General features: G+C 39.7%; 1 protein-coding gene across 50 annotated transcripts in view; it reads right to left on the minus strand.

The window, feature by feature from the left end:
* The window catches only part of EPB41 (erythrocyte membrane protein band 4.1), a 233,095-nt gene that overhangs the window by 89,501 nt on the left and 122,356 nt on the right, over window positions 1-21,238 (minus strand). For all 50 annotated transcript variants that reach the window (XM_063667048.1, XM_063667050.1, XM_054497819.2 and 47 more), the window contains 4 exons: window positions 19,056-19,098; window positions 15,204-15,279; window positions 12,504-12,722; window positions 500-587 (listed from right to left, as the gene is read on the minus strand). In XM_063667048.1, the coding sequence (XP_063523118.1) occupies window positions 500-587; window positions 12,504-12,722; window positions 15,204-15,279; window positions 19,056-19,098 (426 nt within the window). The remainder of the gene's footprint in view (window positions 1-499; window positions 588-12,503; window positions 12,723-15,203; window positions 15,280-19,055; window positions 19,099-21,238) is intronic.

Here is a 21,238-nt window from a genome sequence, read left to right on the forward strand (position 1 = left end):
TCACGAGGTCAGGAAATCGAGACCACGGTGAAACCCCGTCTGCTACTCAGGAGGCTGAGGCAGGAGAATGGCGTGAACCTGGGAGGCGCAGCTTGCAGTGAGCCGAGATCACGCCACTGCACTCCAGCCTGCACGACAGAGCAAGGCTCCGTCTCAAAAAAAAAAAAAAAAATGCTAACAAGAACTACTGTTTCTCTTTTTTTTTTTTTTTGAGATGGGGTCTTGCTCTGTCGCCAGGGCTGGAGTGCAGTGGCACAATCAGGGCTCACTGTACGCTCAATCTCCTGGACTCAAGTGATCCTCCTGCCTCAGCCTCCCCAGTAGCTGGGACTACAGGCATGAGCTGCTGCGCCCAGTCTACTATCTCTTTTGAATGTTTTAAAATACCCCAGATGTTGTTAAGAAGTATTATATGACACAGATGTGATACATACATAACAGACATGTATCATATAATGTCTTCCACATGCATATTAATAAAGGGCAAAGTTATCATTACCTTTGCTTTATGAAGATCAACTCCATACATAGACAACTTTTTGGCATTCTCAAGAAACTCCAAGTCAGCCTGAGCTGGAGTCATGGACCTTTGACAGAATAAAAACATAAAATTCTTTTAGTGTTATAGTGTCATCATTTATAGTAACATTTATATATTCACTGTATTTTAAACACATGAATATATACATACCATTATATTAAGATATATTTCCTAGTCCTGAAAGTAGGTTATTATGGAACAGAACTCATCACTGCCTGTATCTAAATAATTAAAATATACCTTAGAAAAAGACAACGTGAGCAAACAAAAAGTCACCAAAAAGCTACAAAAAAAATTTTTTTAATCCTACTAAACAATTTCCTTAAAGCTATTTCATCTATCATTAGTTCTGCCCCCTTCTCTTCACTCTTTTTCTCCAACATACATAAGCTCCTCCCGCTAATTTTTCTTGCCAAGGAGATGACCAAATTAAATCCTCAGAGGGCATGGTGTAATTTACAATATCCTCTTATAGCTGCCTTTTTCTCTCCATACCCCTGAATTGAGTTATGGAAATTAAACAAGAGGGCAGCTGATGTTACTTAACTGAGGACTCTTAATCGGGGCAGGCTTGACAAAAAGAAAATTTCTGGTAACAGATGGTGTCCTGCCCACTGATATAAACAAAATAAACTGGTTAACAGAAGCACAGAGATAATGGGGCTGCTTTCTCTGTTATTAATATGTCTTCAATACCAGGCATATAATGAATTAGATTTGTTTGAAAACAGTCAGTCTCACTGTCTAAACACTCGCTGTGACAGTCTTTTCTTCTCCTCTATAAATTTCCCCTCTTTTGAAAAGTGTTCATGAGCTGTTATATAGAGCTTTCAAAGACAAAAATATCACTCCTAATGCTGCACAATTCAGACCAATCAAGTATAACTTAACAGTAACAATAATGCAGCCATATCCCCAAGGAAAAAACATGTAAACGCCAGTTTCCCATAAGACTGCCTCAAGCTACAGAAAGCTGCAGGGGTCTCTTCATTTCACAAGGAAAAGTCTCTTCCAAATCCATCTGTCTTTATTTACCCTAATTAAAAGGACAAAGGATTCCTTGGAACAACCACCACCAAAATATGTATATAACAGGAGACAGGGTGCAGATTTGCTACTGATTTAGCCTTCATGAACAAACTTATTTTCACAAGCACTGAAGCATCACACCTAATTCTATTTATTAATGAACCTGAAATTGAAGATTAAAAAAAAGGAGAATGGGAAAATTAGCCCCTTATGCAAGTCTATATATTCAAGTCATTAAAAACATTTCATGAAAGTTTTGTAGTTTTTAATTTTTTTCCATCTAAGTTACATTTTTTTCTAGTTAACATTACTCCTATTTTATGTTTCTGTTGTTGTTACTGTTATCGACGAGATGAATTTTAGAATTTTTTTTTTTTTTTGAGACAGGGTCTCACTCTGTCACCCAGGGTACAGTGCAATGGTGCAAACACAGCTCACTGCAACCTCCACTTCCCAGGCTCAAGTGATCTTCCCACCTCAGACTCCTGAGTAGCTGGATCTACAGATGCATGCCACCATTTCCAGCTAGTTTTCTTATTTTTCGTACAGAGGGGGTCTCAGTATGTTGCCCAGGCTGATCTTGAACTCCTAGGCTCAAGCCATCCTCCAGCCTCAGCCTTCCAAAGTGGTGAGATTACAAGCATGAGCCACCACTCCAGCTGAATTTTAGGATTTTGAAGCTGGAAAGGAGCTTGAAGTTTAAAGAGTACAACAATTTCATTTTGCTGTTGAAGAAACAGGTTCTCAGGGATCACATTACCACAGGCAAGTTAGGACCCTTAGTTGAGACAGCAGACTTAAGTCAAAACTCAAGTCACAATACTTGGGCTGGAATCCAGGCTTCAGTACTTGTAAGTGGCCAGCCAGTGTCTGCCTCCATCTCCTCTATAAAACAAGAATCATAATAATGCGTATTTCCAGATACTAGGATAGGCAATGACTTTTTTGTTTTCGCTGAATGAATGAATGTTACTATTGGGATCGAAATGAGATAATGGTTGTAAAACTGCTTTATAGACATGAATAGTTATTATTGCAGCCTTAGTTTTCTGATAGTCCAGTGGTTCATCTACACACAAATCATAAAATTAAGAGACACAATTTGGATCACTTGAATTTGAAGACAAATTTTAAAACATTAAGTAAAGCAATTATGATAAAATCTTCCCTATACTCACTCCTCCTACCCTACCCTAAGGGACATTAATGGGGTCAATCAATTTGAATACAGATTTAAATTTCACAGTATGTAGTTACATGCTTCTATAAATAAGCATGCTTTAAAAAATAAGGAGAGATCAGGCCAGGCGCGGTGGCTCACGTCTGTAAACCCAGCACTTTGGGAGGCCGAGGCAGGTGGATCACCTGAGGTAGGGAGTTCAAGACCAGTCTGACCAACACGGAGAAACTCCATCTCTACTAAAAATACAAAATTAGCTGGGCATGGTGGCGCAGGCCTGTAATCCCAGCTACTCAGGAGGCTGAGACAGGAGAATCGCTTGAACCTGGGAGGCAGAGGTTGTGGTGAGCTGAGATTGCGTCACTGCACTCCAGCCTGGGCAACAAGAGTGAAACTCCGTCTCACAAATGAATAAATAAGAAGAGATCTTTAAAACTTCCTTGTTAGTTGAAAACAATATTTATATTTGAAGTTTGGCTGATGTTTGCATGTAAAATTTTTTACCTAATTTTTAGCCAGGCTCAGTGGCATGCACCTATAGTCCTAGCTACTCTGGAGGCTGAGACAGGAGGACTGCTTGAGTCTATAAGCCTAGGCGACATAGAGAGACCTTGTCTCAGCTGGGCGCGGTGGCTCATGCCTGAAATCCCAGCACTTTAGGAGGCCGAGGCGGGCGGATCACCTGAGGTCGGGAGTTTGAGATCAGCCTGACCAACATGGAGAAACCCCATTTCTACTAAAAGTACAAAATTAGCCGGGCATGGTGGCACATGCCTGTAATCCCAGCTACTTGGGAGGCAGAGGCAGGAGAATCGCTTGAACCCGGGAGGCAGAGGTTTCGGTGAGCCAAGATTGTGCCATTGCACTCCAGCCTGGGCAACGAATGAAACTCCATCTCAAAAAAAAAAAATGCTGAGAGACCTTGTCTCTAAAAAAAAAAAAAAGAATAATTTTAGCTGGGTGCAGTGACCTGTAGTCCCAGCTACTTGGGAGGCTGAGGCAGGTAGATTGCTTGAGTTTAAGGCTGTAAGTGAGTTATAATCACACCTGTAAATAGCACTGCACTTCAGGTTGCACAACATAACAAGGTCCCTTTACAATTTTTAAAAAAATATAATTCTAACTTAAGAATTTTTTTTTTTTTGGAGATGCAGTCTCACTCCATTGCCCAGGCTGGAGTGCAGTGGTGTGATCTCAGCTCACTGCAACCTCCGCCTCCTGGGTTCAAGTGATTCTTCTGCCTCAGCCTCCCAAGTAGCTGGGCGCCCGCCACCATGCCTGGCTAATTTTTGTATTTTTAGTAGAGACGGGGTTTCACCATATTGGCCAGGCTGATCTCAAACTCCTGACCTCGTGATCTGCCCATCTCAGCCTCCTAAAGTGCTGGGATTAAAGGCGTGAGCCAAAAAAAATTTTTTTAAGAGACAGGGTCTTGCTCTGTCACCCAGACTGGAGTGCAGTGGCATCATCATGGTTCACTGCAGCCTTGACCTCCCAGGTTCAAGTGAACTCTTGGGCTCAAGCAATCAGCCCACCTCAGCCTCCAAAAGTACTGGAATTACAGGCATGAGCCATCATGCCCAGCCTTAAAATTTCAATTTATTTATTTATGTCAGTATGGACTCATGAATTTTCATTTTATTCAGTGCAGTATATCAATTATTTTCCTTATCTATTTTGATGCTTAAATTGCCCCAGATTTGGTAGTGGGAACCTCTCCAAGCTGGATTCTGTGTCCTTCTGACCATTTCCCATCATTTTTCCAGTACTTCCTTCTGACACAATGTAGAGTTGGAGTATGTATCTGTGTATGTATCTACCTTTTTACATCTATATTTCTGTATCTACCTATCTATATACTGGAAACCACAAGTTCACATTGAAGCCTCCAGTTTTAATGCAATATCCTAACAGGGTTCATTTTAGTTTCTCCCTTTCCATAATTTGTGTCTCACTTTACTGACAGTGAGAAACCTGGCTCCCATTACCCTGAATACACTGACTAATTTGATCAATCCCTCTATATAATCATATAATCTCTCACTGCAGCCACAAACCCCTACCGTAATGTGGATGTCCTCCTCACTCTACTTGAACCCTGAATTCCCCATTCTGGGCTACTCAGCACACGTGGATGTCCTCCTTACCTCACCAGGGTTCTGATTGCTGGTGTGGGACCATCTCTTCACCCTGCTTAGGCTTTGACATTCTGCATCAAGCACCACCCCGTATGGATGCCCTCCACATCCTGTGTAGGCTTTTCCCCCACATGGATGCCCTTCTTGCTCTGCTTGGCTTCTGAAACCCACCACCAGGTGCCCACACATGACTACCATCCTCATCCACTTGAGCTCTGACTCTTCATGCCAGGCTGCCTTCCAACCCACGGATCCACTCCTCACTCTGCTTAGGCCTGAATATCCCAAGCCAGACTGCCCCTCTGCACGGATGACTACCTTGCTCTGCCCCACCTAATGTTGCCAGAAAGCTTTATCTGATTATAAAAATCATACACATTCACTGTATAAAATTTGGAAAATATCATTAAGAGCATAGAAAAGAAAATTATAATCTCACCACCCACAGACATCTGTGCATGTTAACACAACACGTATATTTGAAAAATTAATATCACAAAATAAATTATTTTTTGCCTTAAATTTTAATGATGAAGGTTTTCCCTAAAATTTCCAAGACCTTTGAAAGTCATAACAAACCAGCTGGGAAGAGATTAGATACCTCTAAACCATTAGAAGTACTGTCTTGAATTTATTCACTAACACCTAATAATTTACTACTTGTAAGTACTGCAGCTTACAAAAGTACCTGACCAGGAAGCTCCAGCACTGGTTAACTCTTGCTCATTAAAAAGAGAAGTTACAACAAAGTTTCTCTGCATTTATTTCAAGCAAGTGTGATCAGGATAGAGCTATTCGGTGTGTTCCAGTGTTATGTGACCCCCTTTTAATAATGTTTGTTATATCTCCTAATTAAGGATTGTGATTTCAAAGAATTAAGTGGGGGACAATAGACAAGTTTACATATCTTCCTAATACCCATAAATAGAGGGCAATTAATTTTAAAGCTTGATTTGCTAGTGTATATTTAAAGTGTTAATTATAGCTTTAAAATCCCAGTCTGGGCAAAGGGCCACTACTAAGGATTCCATTTATGCAGGCTGTCTTCTATTTGAGAAGTGCTTGTACTGCACTTTCCAATGCATAGTAAAATGCATATGCCTCAGCGGAAGTTTCTTTGGATTAGTTAAAATGCCACGTTGTTGGACATAATTAAATTGTTCCTTTAGGTTTGTGAGGGTTGCAAATCTCCAAAAAGGAGTAACTAAATTCCAAGATGACAGACTCCTAAATGTTCTGGTCACGGTGATCCATTATTGCTCAATTTCTACCACATCTCTAACAGAACATCAACTGAACTATATCCATTTGTCCCCTGAGATTGTTTCACCTAATTGGGTTTACATTCTGATAAAGGTTAAAACTAGTTCTCCAAACCAAGACACATACATTCATCACTTGTGAAGTGAGGATAAGAATTTTTTTATTTATATTTATTTATATTTTTTATTTATTTATTTTTTGAGACGGAGTCTCGCTCTGTCGCCCAGACTGGAGTGCAGTGGTGTGATCTCGGCTCACTGCAACCTCCGCCCCTCCAGGTTTAAGCAATTCTCTGCCTCAGCCTCCAGAGTAGCTGGGATTACAGGTGCTTGCCACCAAGCCCGGCTAATTTTTTGTATTTTTAGTAGAGACGGGGTTTCACCATCTTGGCCAGGCTGGTCTTGAACTCCTGACCTCGTGATCCACCTGCCTCAGCCTCCCAAAGTGCTGGGATTACAGGTGTGAGCCACCATGCCCAGCCTTTAATTTATTTTTTTTTAGATGGAGTCTCACTTTGTCACCCAGGCTAGAGTGCAGTGGCATGATCTCGGCTCACTGCAACCTCCGCCTCCTGGGTTCAAGCAATTCTCCTGCCTCAGCCTCCAGAGTACCTGGGACTACAGGTGCGTGCCACCATGCTCAGCTAATTTTTGTATTTTTAGTAGAGATGAGATTTTACCATGTTGGCTAGGATGGTCTCAATCTCTTGACCTCGTGATCCACCTGCCTTGGCCTCCCAAAGTGCTGGGATTACAGGTGTGAGCCACCATGCCCAGCCAAGAATTATATTATCCTAGCAGATATTTGAACTCTTACTATATACTGTCATTGTACTAATCACTTTATATAAATTTTCTGATTTAACAATTAGAAAATTCACATTATTGCCCTTATTTTTCAGATGAAAAAACTGAAGCTTAGAGAGCTTAAGTAACTTACTAAGAGGCACACAGTTAACAAGGAATGGAGTCTGAATTTAAAGAAAGGCTGACTCCAGAACCCAAGCTTTTAACTATGGTGCCCTATTGCCCCAACTCAGTGGTTCTCAAACTTTTTTGATCTCAGGACCTCTTTATTCTCTTAACAATTATTGTAAAAATTATTGAGGACCCTAAAGAGCTTTTCTTTCTTTTTTCTGTTTTTTGAGTCGGAGTTTTGCTTTTGTTGCCCAGGCTGGAGTGCAATGGCGTGATCTCGGTTCACTGCAACCTCTGCCTCCCGGGTTCAAGCGATTCTCCTGCCTCAGCCTCCTGAGGAGCTGGGATTATAGGCATGTGCTACCATGCCTGGCTGATTTTGTATTTTTAGTAGAGATGGGGTTTCTCCATGTTGGTCAGGCTGGTCTTGAACTCCCAACCTCAGGTGATCTGGCTGCCTTGGCCTCCCAAAGTGCAGGGATTACAGGCATGAGCCACTGTGCCCGGCCAAGAGCTTTTCTTTATGTGACTTATAGCTATTAGTATTCACTATATTAAAATTGTTTTAACTAAGGAAAATTTAAAATGTTTATTAAATTTCTAAAAAGTAACAGTAATCCGGCCAAGCACGGTGGCTCATGTCTGTAATCCCAGCACTTTAGCAGGCCGAGGCAGGCAGATCACCTGAGGTCAGGAGTTCAGGACCAGCCTGGCCAACACGGTGAAACCCTGTCTCTGCTAAAAATACAAAAGTTAGCCAAGCATGGTGGCAGGCGCTTGTAATCCCAGCTACTTGGGAGGCTGAGGCACGAGGATCACTTGAATCCAGGAGGCGGAGATTGCAGTGAGCCGAGATCACACTATTGCACTCCAGCCTGGGCGGCAAGAGTGAAACTCCATTTCAAAATAAAATAAAATAAAATAATGGTAATCCCATTACTTTTTAACATAAATAACATAATTTCTGAAAAATACCAATATTTTCTGAAAAAGTGATGAAAAGGTAACTTTGCTTTACATATTTACAAATCTCTTCAATGTCTGGCATAGAAGACAGCTGAATTCTCCCAACTGCTTCTGCATTCAATCTGTTGCAGTACATTGATTTGGCAGTATGTGAAGGAATCTGATCTCACACAGACATGTAGTTTGAAAAGGGGTGACTATGAGTTTAAAATATTCTTTTTTCTTTTTTTTTGAGATGGAGTCTTGCTCTTGTCGCCCAGGCTGTAGTGCAATGGCACGATCTTGGCTCCCTGCAACCACCGCCTCCCAGGTTAAAGTGATTGTCCTGCCTCAGCCTCCCAAGTAGCTGGGATAACAGGTGCCCACCACCATGCCTGGCTAATTTTTGTATTTTTAGTAGAGACAGCGTTTTACCATATTGGCCAGGCTGGTCTCGAACTCCTGACCTTGTGATCCGCCTGCCTCGGCCTCCCAAAGTGCTGGGATTACAGGCATGAGCCACCGTGCCTGGCCCAAAATATTATTTTCTGGTATTACACTAAAATTTATCAATGGCAGTTTCTTAAAGATAGTTTTCAATGTGAAATGTAGAAACTTATCAATGAACTTTTTGTACTGTTACCTTAAAATCCATTGGTCTATCTTGCATTTTGAATGGATCTTTTACCTGTGCATGATTTTTTTTAACATTGTGCATTTCTAATCTGAAAAATACTTGTTTACCAAGTTATGAAAATCTTCCAAACCTTGATACAATATGTGTATAAAAAAATCACACTCATTAAAATCACCACCGACCTTAGCAGAAAAGTCTTTAAAAGCTGTCAAGATCATGGGGATATATAAAAGTTTTCCAAAATTCTAATTTTTACCAGAAAGCTTGAATTTTGTCATTAGCAACAAATACTGTCAGTTGCTTTCCTAAAAGTACTAGCTCATTTCATTTTTGAGAAAATGTGTGTCAAATAACCAAGTCCGAATAATCATAGTTTGTCATTTTTTCAAGAAAACATGGTGTTTTATAGAAAAGATGGCTGCCGGGCGCGGTGGCTCGTGCCTGTAATCCCAGCACTTTGGGAGGCCCAGGCGGGTGGATCACGAGGTCAGGAGATTGAGACCATCCTGGCTAACACAGTGAAACCTTGTCTCTACTAAATATACAAAAAATTAGCCGGGCATGGTGGCTGGCACTTGTAGTCCCAGATACTCAGGAGGCTGAGGCAGGAGAATGATGTGAACCCGGGAGGCAGAGCTTGCAGTGACCGGAGATCACCCCACTGCACTCCAGCCTGGGCGACAGAGCGAGCCTCCGTCTCAAAAAAAAAGAAAAGAAAAAAAAAAAGATGGCCAATTCAGCTCACAACTCAATTGCACAAGTGCTTTTCCTTGAGACAACTGTTGTGCTTCAGTATGCAGCAGAAATGCTTTGTGTGTACTTCCCATCTAATCACACAGAATATTAAATAGAAATGTACTCAAGACTTAATAAAATTAATACTTTTTGCTGCTTCGTTAGGAAAATTCTAAGGTAAGCTGGCTTTCTTTTCAACTGCAAGTGCATGCTGGAGAACAATATAGTGACTCTTAGTACAGTTTGCTGCAACTGCCTTGATTTGTGCCCCACCCATTTTAACACAGTGAAAAAGGCAAATAACATCTTAGCATTATTACAAAAATAATTTTGACTTCATGGACCCCTTGAAAGAATCTTGAAGATCTCCAGGGTCTGTAGACCACCCTTTGAGAACCGTTGTCCTAACTCAAAGGGTGGTTATAAAGATTAAACGTGATGTTTTACATAAAGTGCTTATCATAGTATCTTGCACATAATAATAGATGCACAATAACTGGCTAATTATAATGATTATGTAACAATTCTATAAAGGAGAATCAAGCATTGGATGAGAGACTATAAGTCCTCTCAAACCTGAGATTCTATTATGATCAGATAACCATTAAAAGACTCATTAGGCCAGGCGCAGAGGCTCATGCCTGTAGTCCTAGCACCTTGGGAGTCTTGAGGCGGGAAGTTTGAGATCAGCCTGGACAACAAGGTGAGACTACCATCTCTACAAAAAAATTTAAAAATTAGCTGGGCATGGTAGCACACACCCATAGTCCTAGCTACTCAGAAGGCTGAGATGAGATGATCACTCGAACCTAGGAGATTGAAGCTGCAGCAAGCTATGATCACACCACTGCACTCCACTCTGGGCAACAGTGACACTCCATCTCTCTTTAAAAAAAAAAATCAGAGACAGATTTCAAGTATCAATCATAATCTGACATCATCATTTTCTGCAGTTCAGCTCTATGGCAGCAGTAAAATATTTTCTTTTACTATTTTACTGATTGCCCAAAGGTTATATTATAACTAATAAAAAATATTTTTAAATTATTAGGTAATAAAAATAATATTTCCCTACAGTATTGACATTCTAATTAATCAAATTATTTTGTTTCTTTCCAGTACTTTTCTATGTATATATGCATATATTTTTTATATGTCCATATATTTTTATATATGTAAATGTTGAGAATCATAACCAGAATATAAATAAAAGTGCTGTAATCCCAGCACTTTGGGAGGCCGAGGCAGGTGGATCGTGAGGTCAGAAGTTCAAGACCAGCCTAGCCAAGATGGTGAAACCCTGTCTCTACTAAAAATACAAAAAATTAGCCAGGCGTGTTGGTGGGCGCCTGTAATCTCAGCTACTCAGGAGGCTGAGGCAGAGAATTGCTTGAACCCGGGAAGTGGAGGTTGCAGTGAGCCAAGATTGCGCCACTGCACTCCAGCCTTGCCAACAGACCAAGATTCCGTCTCAAAAATAAAAATAAAAAATAAAAACAATAAAAATGAATTCAAAGACAATGTAACATGCTTAAGTTATAATCATCAACAAGTTGAAAGTGGTGTATTTAGTGATTCCAGACATTGGTACTGGAATAAGTCCAAACTTAAAAAGCAAACGTGCAGTTCTCTTTGGAAATAGTGTGACCCCAAGAGAGATGGGTAACTCTTATAAGACTACTGCTATGTAGGTTGTAGATTTTAAAGTCCTTAGTATGGTCCTCATGACTGAGGTACCTGAACCTACAGGAGCAATAACGCACCTAGAATTCAGACACCTTAAGTTACAGCTCTCTCATTTGAAGCATCCCAATCCATGCAATCCTATTCCAACTACCCCAAGGAGAACAAGATGGCTCAATGGCTGGAAAGAATATTTTTTACTATCATGGCAAGCCTACTGACACCACTCTTTGGATTTCTCTTTGAGCAGTGTGATCCTTTGGAGCTCTGCAACCTAACTCATGCTAACGTAACTTAGGGTACTAATTCAAGGCCAAGGTCAGACTTTCACATTAATATGCTAAGGCAGTTTATAGAACTAAGCTATAGCAAGTCACTCAAGTAACAATGAATGTATGTGGAGGAAGAAACACAAATTATTCTGGCATTTTAATATTAGCTAATATTTACTGAATTTTTTTACCACTTGAAAGACATTGTGACATTGTATTCAGTATTTTACACACATCACCTTTCAATGGTGTGATCTCAGCTCGTGGCAGCCTTGACCTCCCAGACTATCCTTCCACCTCAGCTACTTGCCACAGGTGTGCTCCATCATGCCTGGCTAATTTTTAAATTATTTGTAGAGACGAGGTCTTGCTATGTTGCCCAGGCTGGTCCCAAACACTTGGGTTCAAGTTATCCTCCTGCCTCGGCCTCCCAAACTGCTAGGATTTCAGATGCGAGCCATCGCGGTCAGCCCACAATACCTTTTCTAAACCTAGCAGTCCCCCTAGTTTCTCTGAGGTGATAATCTCCATTAGAAATATAAGAAACCTGAGGCTCAGAGACGTTATAATTGAAAGACCTAAGGTCACAAGGTTGGAACCAAGGTCAAGATTTCAACCCAGCTCAGACTGACTGTAAACTCTTGCTCTTGATCACTTGATAACTCCCAACATTACCAATCATTTTCATGTATAAAAGCAGTATAGTCAGTAAATTTAATAAAGACTTTTAAAAATACTTCCAAGAGTTTCACGGGCCCTCTGAAATCTATCCATGTATAAAGATCTCAAATTAAAAACCCCTGCTCTAAGGATCTCAAGGTACCTAATGCAGCATAATGAGCTTTAAATCTAATAAAAAATAAAAGGTAAGGAAACAAAAATAATAATAGCTACCATTTGCTGAGCACTGAGCCAGCCACTGTGCTAAGTGCTTTACATACATTACCTCATTTAGTTTTCACCCTGCAATGCAATGCCTATTACTCTGATGAGAAAGCTCAGATTAAGAGAGGTTAAGTAACCTGCCCAAAGTCAAACAGTGGAGGAAACTGACTCTCTATGGCACCATGATCCCTCTTAGGCAAACACTGAACCAATACCATGTTAAGTGTTTAAACTAATTGCCAAAACAAACACCGAACAAACCCTGGAGACATATTCACCTGTATGACTTATGCAGTTCCATGACCTTCTCTTCAAGTTCCTTGGTCTGATTCGGGGCCAGTTTAAAATCACTAACATAATCCACGCCATGGAGTTCTGGGTCGTAGTCTCCCAGTTCAGACTGGATGGTGTAAGAACCTAATAATGCTAAGGTTGCAAAGGAACAGGGCAGACGTCCTGCAACTATGTCCTGCCGAAGCTGAAGACATAAATAATATCTACAGCCAAAAGAGAAAAAATGTTATGTCAGCAACAACAACAACAAAATATAGAGAGAGAAAAAGGAGAAAAGGGGAGAAAGAGAAAGGGAGAGAGAGAAAAAATAAGGAGACAGAAGAAAAGAAAGCAATTAAGTAAATATGAGATAATATTAATAACTTCAATCTAGGTAGTTGGTATATGGTAGTTCATTGCACTATTATTTCTGTGTGTTTGAAATTTTTACATATTAAAACTTAAAAAAATACTGTAACTATATTGGACACATGTTTAGAAAGAGGAAAGGCTGGAAAAGTCTAAAGGAAGTAATGAAACTACTATTTTTTTTTAAGTATACTAAGTACCACAGATATATAAATTATCTCACCTAATCTTCACACATACACACACACACACACACACACACAAACTTGTGAGGTGACTATCATTGCCAGATTATAGATGAGGAAGCAGCTCAGAAGCTTAGCGTGCTCGGTGTGAGGTAGTAATAAAGACTGGCTCCAAAACCAGGCCCTTTCTTTTCTATCACATTGCTATGCCAAGTGTGTAGATATAGTCCTTCATATACAAAGATGACATTACTGACATTTTCACTAGGATATAAATATTCTGGTGTATTTTCTCTCCAAGATGAGTTAAGTCGCATGCAGCCTTCTACATACTATTAGCCACCTTGTAAGACTAATCCCATCTGTGTGCTAAACTGTTGGGAACTGCACAGTTTGCAGTTAAAACAGTTGGGTCCAACAAACCAACTGAGTGCCTTACCACGTTGACACTTTTCTCTCCATCAGTGTAACGTTCGCACCTATGGCCCTGACTTCCTTACCACGTGTTCTAATTGACTGAGTTGACCAATTCAGACTGTTTTACCAAACAGGAAAGTATTATTAAATTGACAATTCCTAAATTAATTAGAATCATATATTTGCTTCTATTATAAGATATTAAATAACATTTTGCTATAATTAGTCACAACGTACATTTTTTAAAAAATGTCAGAACAATGCCAAACAAGGCACAAAAATTTTAAACTCCTCTAAAATGTAAATAATTAGCAAAGATTTTTAGAAATGTGTTTTGTTTTATACATAAGCCTAGATGAAAAAAGACGATTAAGTAGCAACTCCAAAAGACAAATATTACTGTGAAAAAGAAATAACCAAAGGAATTTTTTAAGGCAGAAATCCGGCATCTCAACTTCAAGAATGTACTGAGGATGACTAGACGACAAATAATAAGAAAAAATGGCATTGACTTTGTATAGAACTTAATAATCAGATTTTTAAAGAGGTTAGTCTATTCTCTTATTTGAGAGATATGGAAACTATCTAGGCCTAAAGACTGTAAATCTGCCTGGAATAAGATAGTTGGCAGCAAAATCAGAAATAGAAAGCAGTTACTCAACAACCAACAGTTTAATTTAAGAAACATTTGACAAGCATCTCCTATGGATAAGACCCTATGCAAGATGTCATGAATATAAATATGCACAGTAGTACTTTATAATATATTGATTTTCCATTTTCTTTTTTAGTTAATATTTTTATAGAATCCAATAAAAGCCATTTTCTGAAAAGACATCAGTAGGCTGTTTTTAAAGAGTACAAGATTTCATAAATTAGGTGGGCTCCAAGGAAGATTCAGTTCAGGGGATCAAGTACTTCATCAAACATTTTTAAAGGGAGATAGGAAGAAATAATAATAACACTTAGGCTTTCAGCTTTTTTGATACCTATAAGAAGGAAGATGGTGGGGCAGGGTGCAGTGGCTCAAGCCTGTAATACCAGCACTTTGGGAGGCCGAGGCGAGCGGATCACCTGAGGTTAGGAGTTCGAGACCAGCCTGGCCAACATGGCGAAAACCTGCCTCTACTAAAAATACAAAAAAAAAAAAAAAAATTAGCAGGGCGTGGTGGCGCACATCTGTAATCCCAGCTACTCGGGAGGCTGAGGCAAAAGAATCACTCGAACCCAGGAGGCTGAGGTTGCAGTGAGCCAGGATCGCGCCATTGCACTCCAGACTGGGCGACAAGAGCAAGACTCCGTCTCAAAAAAACAAAAAACAACAACAAAAAGAAGGAACATGGTGGGAAAGGAGTATGAAAAGAGACCCCAAAAAACAAACAAAAAAAAAAACAGTAGAGTCATTTTACCACTATATTTGTGTCTTGCCCTTTGGAGGGTGCTGGTAGAAGCCCTGCCCACAGCTTGGCATAATATCCATGATAAGCAAGGCCAGTTCCCCTGCCAATTTCCTGATACTTGTGATACAGGTCACAGATACTTAAGGCTTTTAGATTCACTTATTTGTGTGCCTGCCTTGAAGTGACCAGAAACTTTCAATCTTAGGCTACTTAATATCATTATTTTTCTTCAGTTCTGAATAGGGAATTAGCAGAGCTTATGGTGGTAAGAATTACTATCTCATCATACACATTACTATATGATAAATTACATATTTAACTATTACTTATTTACCTTGTTATGTCTTCTGTTAACTGTGCTGGGTCAGGTGGATAAAACTTTACATTAAATGTAAAATTCCAAGGGACACCTATAAAAATAAACACAAAAGAATTTTACGTTTATACCTAAGTTTCTAATTGTTGGAAGTACCTCAAAATATTCAAACATTTCTCTTTTTCTTTTTCTTTTTTTTTTTTTTCTTTAAGACGGAGTCTCACTCTCGTTGCCCAGGCTGGAGTGCGGTAGCGTGATCTCTGCTCACCACAACCTCCACCTCCCAGGTTCAAGCGATTCTTCTGTCTCAGCCTCCTGAGGAGCTGGGATAATAGACATGCACCACCACACCCGGCTAATTTTGTATTTTTAGTAGAGATGGGGTTTCTCCATGTTGTTCAGGCTGGTCTCAAACTCCCGACCTCAGGCGATCCACCTGCCTCGGCCTCCCAAAGTGCTGGGATTATAGGCATGAGCCACCATGCCCAGCCTACATTTCTCTTTTTATATTAATACATCTTTAAATATTTTCATGCTTGGTGGATAAAGCAATTTTTTAAAAAGAAGAAAGTTGCTTAGATATCACTTAAGGATTTGCGCTAGAGGATTTCATTTTTTTGCCTGACTTAATATAATCGTTTGATTTATAAAGGATTAGAACTACATAAACAAGGCTGGGCACAGTGGCTCATGCCTGTCATGCCTCACTTAATGACAGAGATACTCTGAGAAATGCTGGGTCTACAGGCATGTACACAACACTCAGCTAATTTTCAGATTTTTTGTAGAGACGGGGTCTCCCTATGTTGCCCAGGCTGGTCTCAAACTCCTGGGCTCATGCGATACTCCCACCTCAGTGTCCCAAAGTGCTGGGATTACAGGCATAAGCCATCGTGCCTGGCCTAAAATTAAGAGATGAAATAAATGTATATATATTGATATGGATAGCACTCCAAATTATGTTAAACAAAAAAGATTGGTTGCATATTTATATTAAAACACACGTTCATGTGTGTGTGTCTATATACATTCAGATCAGCCAGGCGTGGTGGGTTACACCTGTAATCCCAGCACTTTGAAGACTGAGAAGGGAGGCTCTCCCGAGTTCAGGAGTTCAAGGCTGCAATGAGCTAGGATTGTGCCACTCCACTCCAGCCTGGGTGGCAGAGTGAAGCCCCATCTCTAAAAATATATATACATATTTAAAATATATATCATATATTATTACACTCAGACCGTCTCTGGAAAGAACACGTTACCATGGTTGCTTCCAGGAACGAAAACTGCATGACTAGGACAAGGAGAGAAGGGAGATTTACCTCGTACTATACTCATATGTATCTTTTTATTTTATACCACATATTTATAACATCTATTTTAAAAATTAAATTTAAAAACTATGTATAACATACTTGTAATTTTTATTTATTTATTTTATTTTTTTCAGACGAAGTCTTGCTCTTGTACCCCAGGTTGGAGTGCAATGGCATGATCTCAGCTCACTGCAACCTCCACCTCCCAGGTTCAAACGATTCTCCTGCCTCAGCCTCCCCAGTAGCTGGGATTACAGGCGCCTGCCACCATGCCCAGCTAATTTTTGTATTTTAAGTATAGACGGGGTTTCGCCATGTTGGCCAGGCTGCTCTCGAACTCCTGACCTCAGGTGATCCACCTGCCTCGGCCTCCCAAAGTGCTGGGATTACAGGCGTGAGCCACTGCGACTGGCCATATACTTGTATTTTTAAAATGCAAAATTTATATATGCCTAGAAAAAAAATTGCAGATTATATAAGTTTAACAGTGATTATATCCAGAGGACAGGATTTAGAGGACTCTTACATTCTTCATGATAATTTCCTATAATGTTTAAATTTCTTACAATGGGTATATATTACTTGCGTGATAAAAAAAAAAAAAAAAAAAAAAAAAAAAAAAAAAAAACTTAAGGACTGGGCGCAGTGGCTCATGCCTGTAATCCCAACACTTTGGGAGGCCAAGGGGGGGTGGATCACCCGAGGTCAGGGGTTCCAAACCATCCTGGCCAACATGGCGAAACCCTGTCTCTACTAAAAATAATACAAAATTAGCCAGGTATGGTGGCACATGCCTGTAATCCCAGCTACTTGGGAGGCTGAGGCAGGAGAATCATTTGAACCTGGGAGGTGGAGGTTGCAGTGAGCTGAAATCACACCATTGTACTCCAGCCTGGGCAACAAGAGTGAAACTCCGTCTCGAAACAAACAAATAAACAAACAAAAAAACAAAATAAAAAATTTAAAAAACTCCACCTTTGCAATAAATGTCACTCTTCCCTTTGGCTTAAAAAAAAGTTTACAGTTTGATTCTCTATTAAAGTTTTTGTAAGGGACATGGTGTTTTTCTTGTTTTGTTTTGTATTTTTCCCCCATGTTGAAGAAAACATTTTTATTATCCTGTAATTTTTTTTTTTTTTTTTGAGATGGAGTCTTGCTCTGTCGCCAGGCTGGAGTGCAGTGGCACGATCTCGGCTCACTGCAACCTCCAACTCCCTGATTCAAGCAATTCTCCTGCCTCAGCCTCCTGCCCAGCTGGGATTACAGGCATGCGCCACCACACCCAGCTAATTTTTGTATTTTTAGTAGAGACGGGGTTTCACCATGTTGGCCAGGATGGTGTAATTTTTTTTAACTGAAAAATATTAAGGTTCCTTTTCTTAGCAAGATTTTTTTTAAATACCCAGGAAGATAATCTACTAGATATTCTTTTTTACTCATCATAAACTCTGTTAACTTTTTCTCTTAAAGAATCTTCTTAGATAATCATATGTTCCTAATATTTCATATTAAAAGTATTTTCATTGAAAGGAGCAAGGAGTTATATTTTTCTTGTGGTGTCTCAAATATTCTGAATACTTGTTTGCTCTGACTTGCATTTTAAAACAAGCTTTTATAGGTAGAACGCAAATACAGAGAGTTATCAGTCCAAAAGAGTATTTTGTTTCTTCCATTAAGAAAACTAAACAATTACAAACAGGGTCTAAAGAAAAACATTTCACCATAACAAAAGTGTTTTCTTCTAAGAAACAAATGAAAAGTAAAGTTTGTTTTCAGGTGAGTGTTAAAACTTACTAATCATGATAAATAACAACTATTGCATTTCCTGGAAGTTTCTTTAAAACTAAACTAAAAGGACAGGTAGTCTTAATTAGCCACTGGGCCTGGGACTGCAAAATACTAATCTGTACTTTTTTCAACCCAGAAATATTTATCCCAGGACACCAGTCTGATCAGGGTGTAAAGTGGGACTATGCATTAGAGGTAGAGCTAGGAGCAAAGCCACAATGTCAGAAGGGTCAGAGGCAAGCAATTCTTGTCCTTCCATTCTTTTTTTCTTCCACAGTCCTTTATACTGCAGTTTGGAAGAGGACTGTTAAAAGGGATGAAAACAACCATAAAGAGGAAAACATAAAATTTATAATGCAATAGTTCAGAACAGTTTCAAAGGAATAGGATACGGCAGCAAACTCCTAGTAGGCAACTGCGGTTTCAGTCACTACCATTTTGAGAACTGACTCCCATATCCTTTTTCTTTTCTCATCTTTGTTCTTTTCCACCTTCTGTTACTCTCAACTCTTCCTATATTCCCCAACTTTGCCCAGTTGTAAAAAAAAAAAAAATCAACAAAATCTGACCTACATCTCAATAGTATCCACCTCTGCTATATTTTTCTATTATGGAATCTCCTCCTTCCAGGAGAAGGCTTTATCTCTATTTCAAAGCAATCTGCAGTAGTCAGGATTCTAAAGTGACTGACTCACAGCCAGAAATGGTTGGAAATCCTCTGACCTACTAAAAGAAAGAAAGAACTATAAAAAGAGCTATATCCACTTACCACGAACCTGCTTTTTTATTTCTTTGGCGGAATCCAGCCATGTCTGTAAAAAGGAGAAAAGGCATTAACACAGAGCTCCAAAACACATAAACAACAGAGTACTGGAAGCAAGATCACTGACTATCTTCAAATAGTGCCTCCAGATCAACCTGCATTTCCTTTGATAGTCTTTGCATTAATTTCACAAAGCATAGTGATTTTGAGCAGACAAAAAGGGACCCTGACATTTGGGGTGAATATTAGCTCCACTACTTCCTGGCTGAGTGACTTTAGGAAATCTGTACCTCAGTTTCCTCATCTATAAAATGAGATATTGGTAGTAGTGCCTACTTCATAGTGTTACTGTGAAGATAAAATGAGTTAATACATGTAAATATATTAGTAAACAGCAAATGCTAAGTAAGCATTGGTTATTTATATTATTCTATAAAGACTAGTAGATAGCTACAACCAGAATTAGTTGACAGCATCCACATTTTATTTTCCCCTCCAACCCTGACGTTTAGTCTCCTTCAAGTTTTTTCTTTTTTTTTGAGGAGTCTCACTCTGTTGCCCTGGCTAGAGTGCATTGGCACAATCTCAGCTCACTGCAACCTCCGCCTCTCGGGTTCAAGCAATTCTCCTGACTCAGCCTCCCAAGCAGCTGGGATTACAGGCGCCCGCCACCACGCCCGGCTAATTTTTGTATTTTTAGTAGAGATGGGGTTTCACCATGTTGGTCAGGCTGGTCTCCAACTCCTGACCTCAGGTGATCCGCCCAGCTCAGCCTCCCAAAGTGCTGGGATTATAGGCATGAGCCACTGTGCCTGGCCAAAGTTGTCTATATCAGCACAGTATTCAGTACATGGCTTGTGCCCAGTTAACGTTTACTGAATGAATAAATATTTTGTTTTCCTGAACTACTCTTGCCCACGCCAATCTTGTCCTTCACTGTTCTCTCACTCCACTTAGAATCTGTACACCACTAGGCTAGGGCTCCTCAACCCATGGTAGACCATGCAAAATAAGGGCACTGGAAAAGAACCTCACCATTAACATCTTTCATAGGTCCCTTTGAGAAATGTTTAAAGACAGAAATTTCTAAATTTCTAGAATGTTTAAAACATTTTAATGGAATATAAGATACGTGTCAAAAAGTACATAAAACATAAGTATAAAGATCAATAAAATATCAAAGTGAACATATAAGAATTATAACGTTACTAGCACCTCAGGAGCCCCTCTCTTGCCTCTTCCTAATCCCTCCCCTTCCCTTGTCCAAAAGATTTAAAATTGAATTTCAGTGGCATTTTATTTATTTATTTAGACAGGGTCTCGCTCTGTGGCCCAGGCTGGAGTTTAGTGACGCAATCTTGGTTCTCTGCAACCTCCGCCTCCCGGGTTCAAGCGATTCTCCTGCCCCAGCCTCCCGAGTAGCTGGGATTATAGGCGACCACCACCATGCCTGGCTAATTTTTTTGTATTTTTAGTAGAGATGGGGTTTCACCATGTTGGCCAGGCTGGTCTCGAACTCCTGGCCTCAGGTGATCTGCTCACCTCGGCCTCCCAAAGTTCTGAGATTACAGGTGTCAGCCACCGCACCCAGAGACAGTGGTATTTAGAAAAAAGGAGTAAGGTGTCCCCTCCTCACCCTCTACCAACAAGGGCAAAGCATATGGTGACTATTCCATTTGCCCTATTGAAGGAATGGGCTTGAACACCATATTTTTAAAATTGATTATATACTACTTTGACTATTATATAATCATTACAACAGACAATAAATGTAAGAATGGGGACTAGTTTTCTTTTATACTCCCACCACAATTAAACCAGAAAATTAATATATATAATAAATGCCACATATTATTAAATTGTTCTAAGGTATAAAAATAAGCACATACTTGTTTAAGCCCTGTCAGAAAGGGGTGACCTGGGTGTTTTCTCCTTAGTCTTTCATTTAGACTAAAGAAAATTTTTAAAAAGTTGCTGTATTTTCAAAGGCAAAGGAAGACTTTAAAAGCACCAACTGAGTTTCATGAAACCTCTGAGAACTTTGGTTTATACCACGCAATCCAGAACTACTACCACTTTTTACCACTTTGGAGTAGATATTTCTTACCATAGAAGACTCATGTTTTCCATTATTTTAAGAGAATCTCCCTAGGTAAGCTGAAGCTGCCAAGTTCCTTCCAGGGATTCTA

The sequence above is a fragment of the Pongo pygmaeus genome, chromosome 1, assembly GCF_028885625.2.
Source record: "Pongo pygmaeus isolate AG05252 chromosome 1, NHGRI_mPonPyg2-v2.0_pri, whole genome shotgun sequence".
In the NCBI taxonomy this organism is placed as follows: domain Eukaryota; kingdom Metazoa; phylum Chordata; class Mammalia; order Primates; family Hominidae; genus Pongo; species Pongo pygmaeus.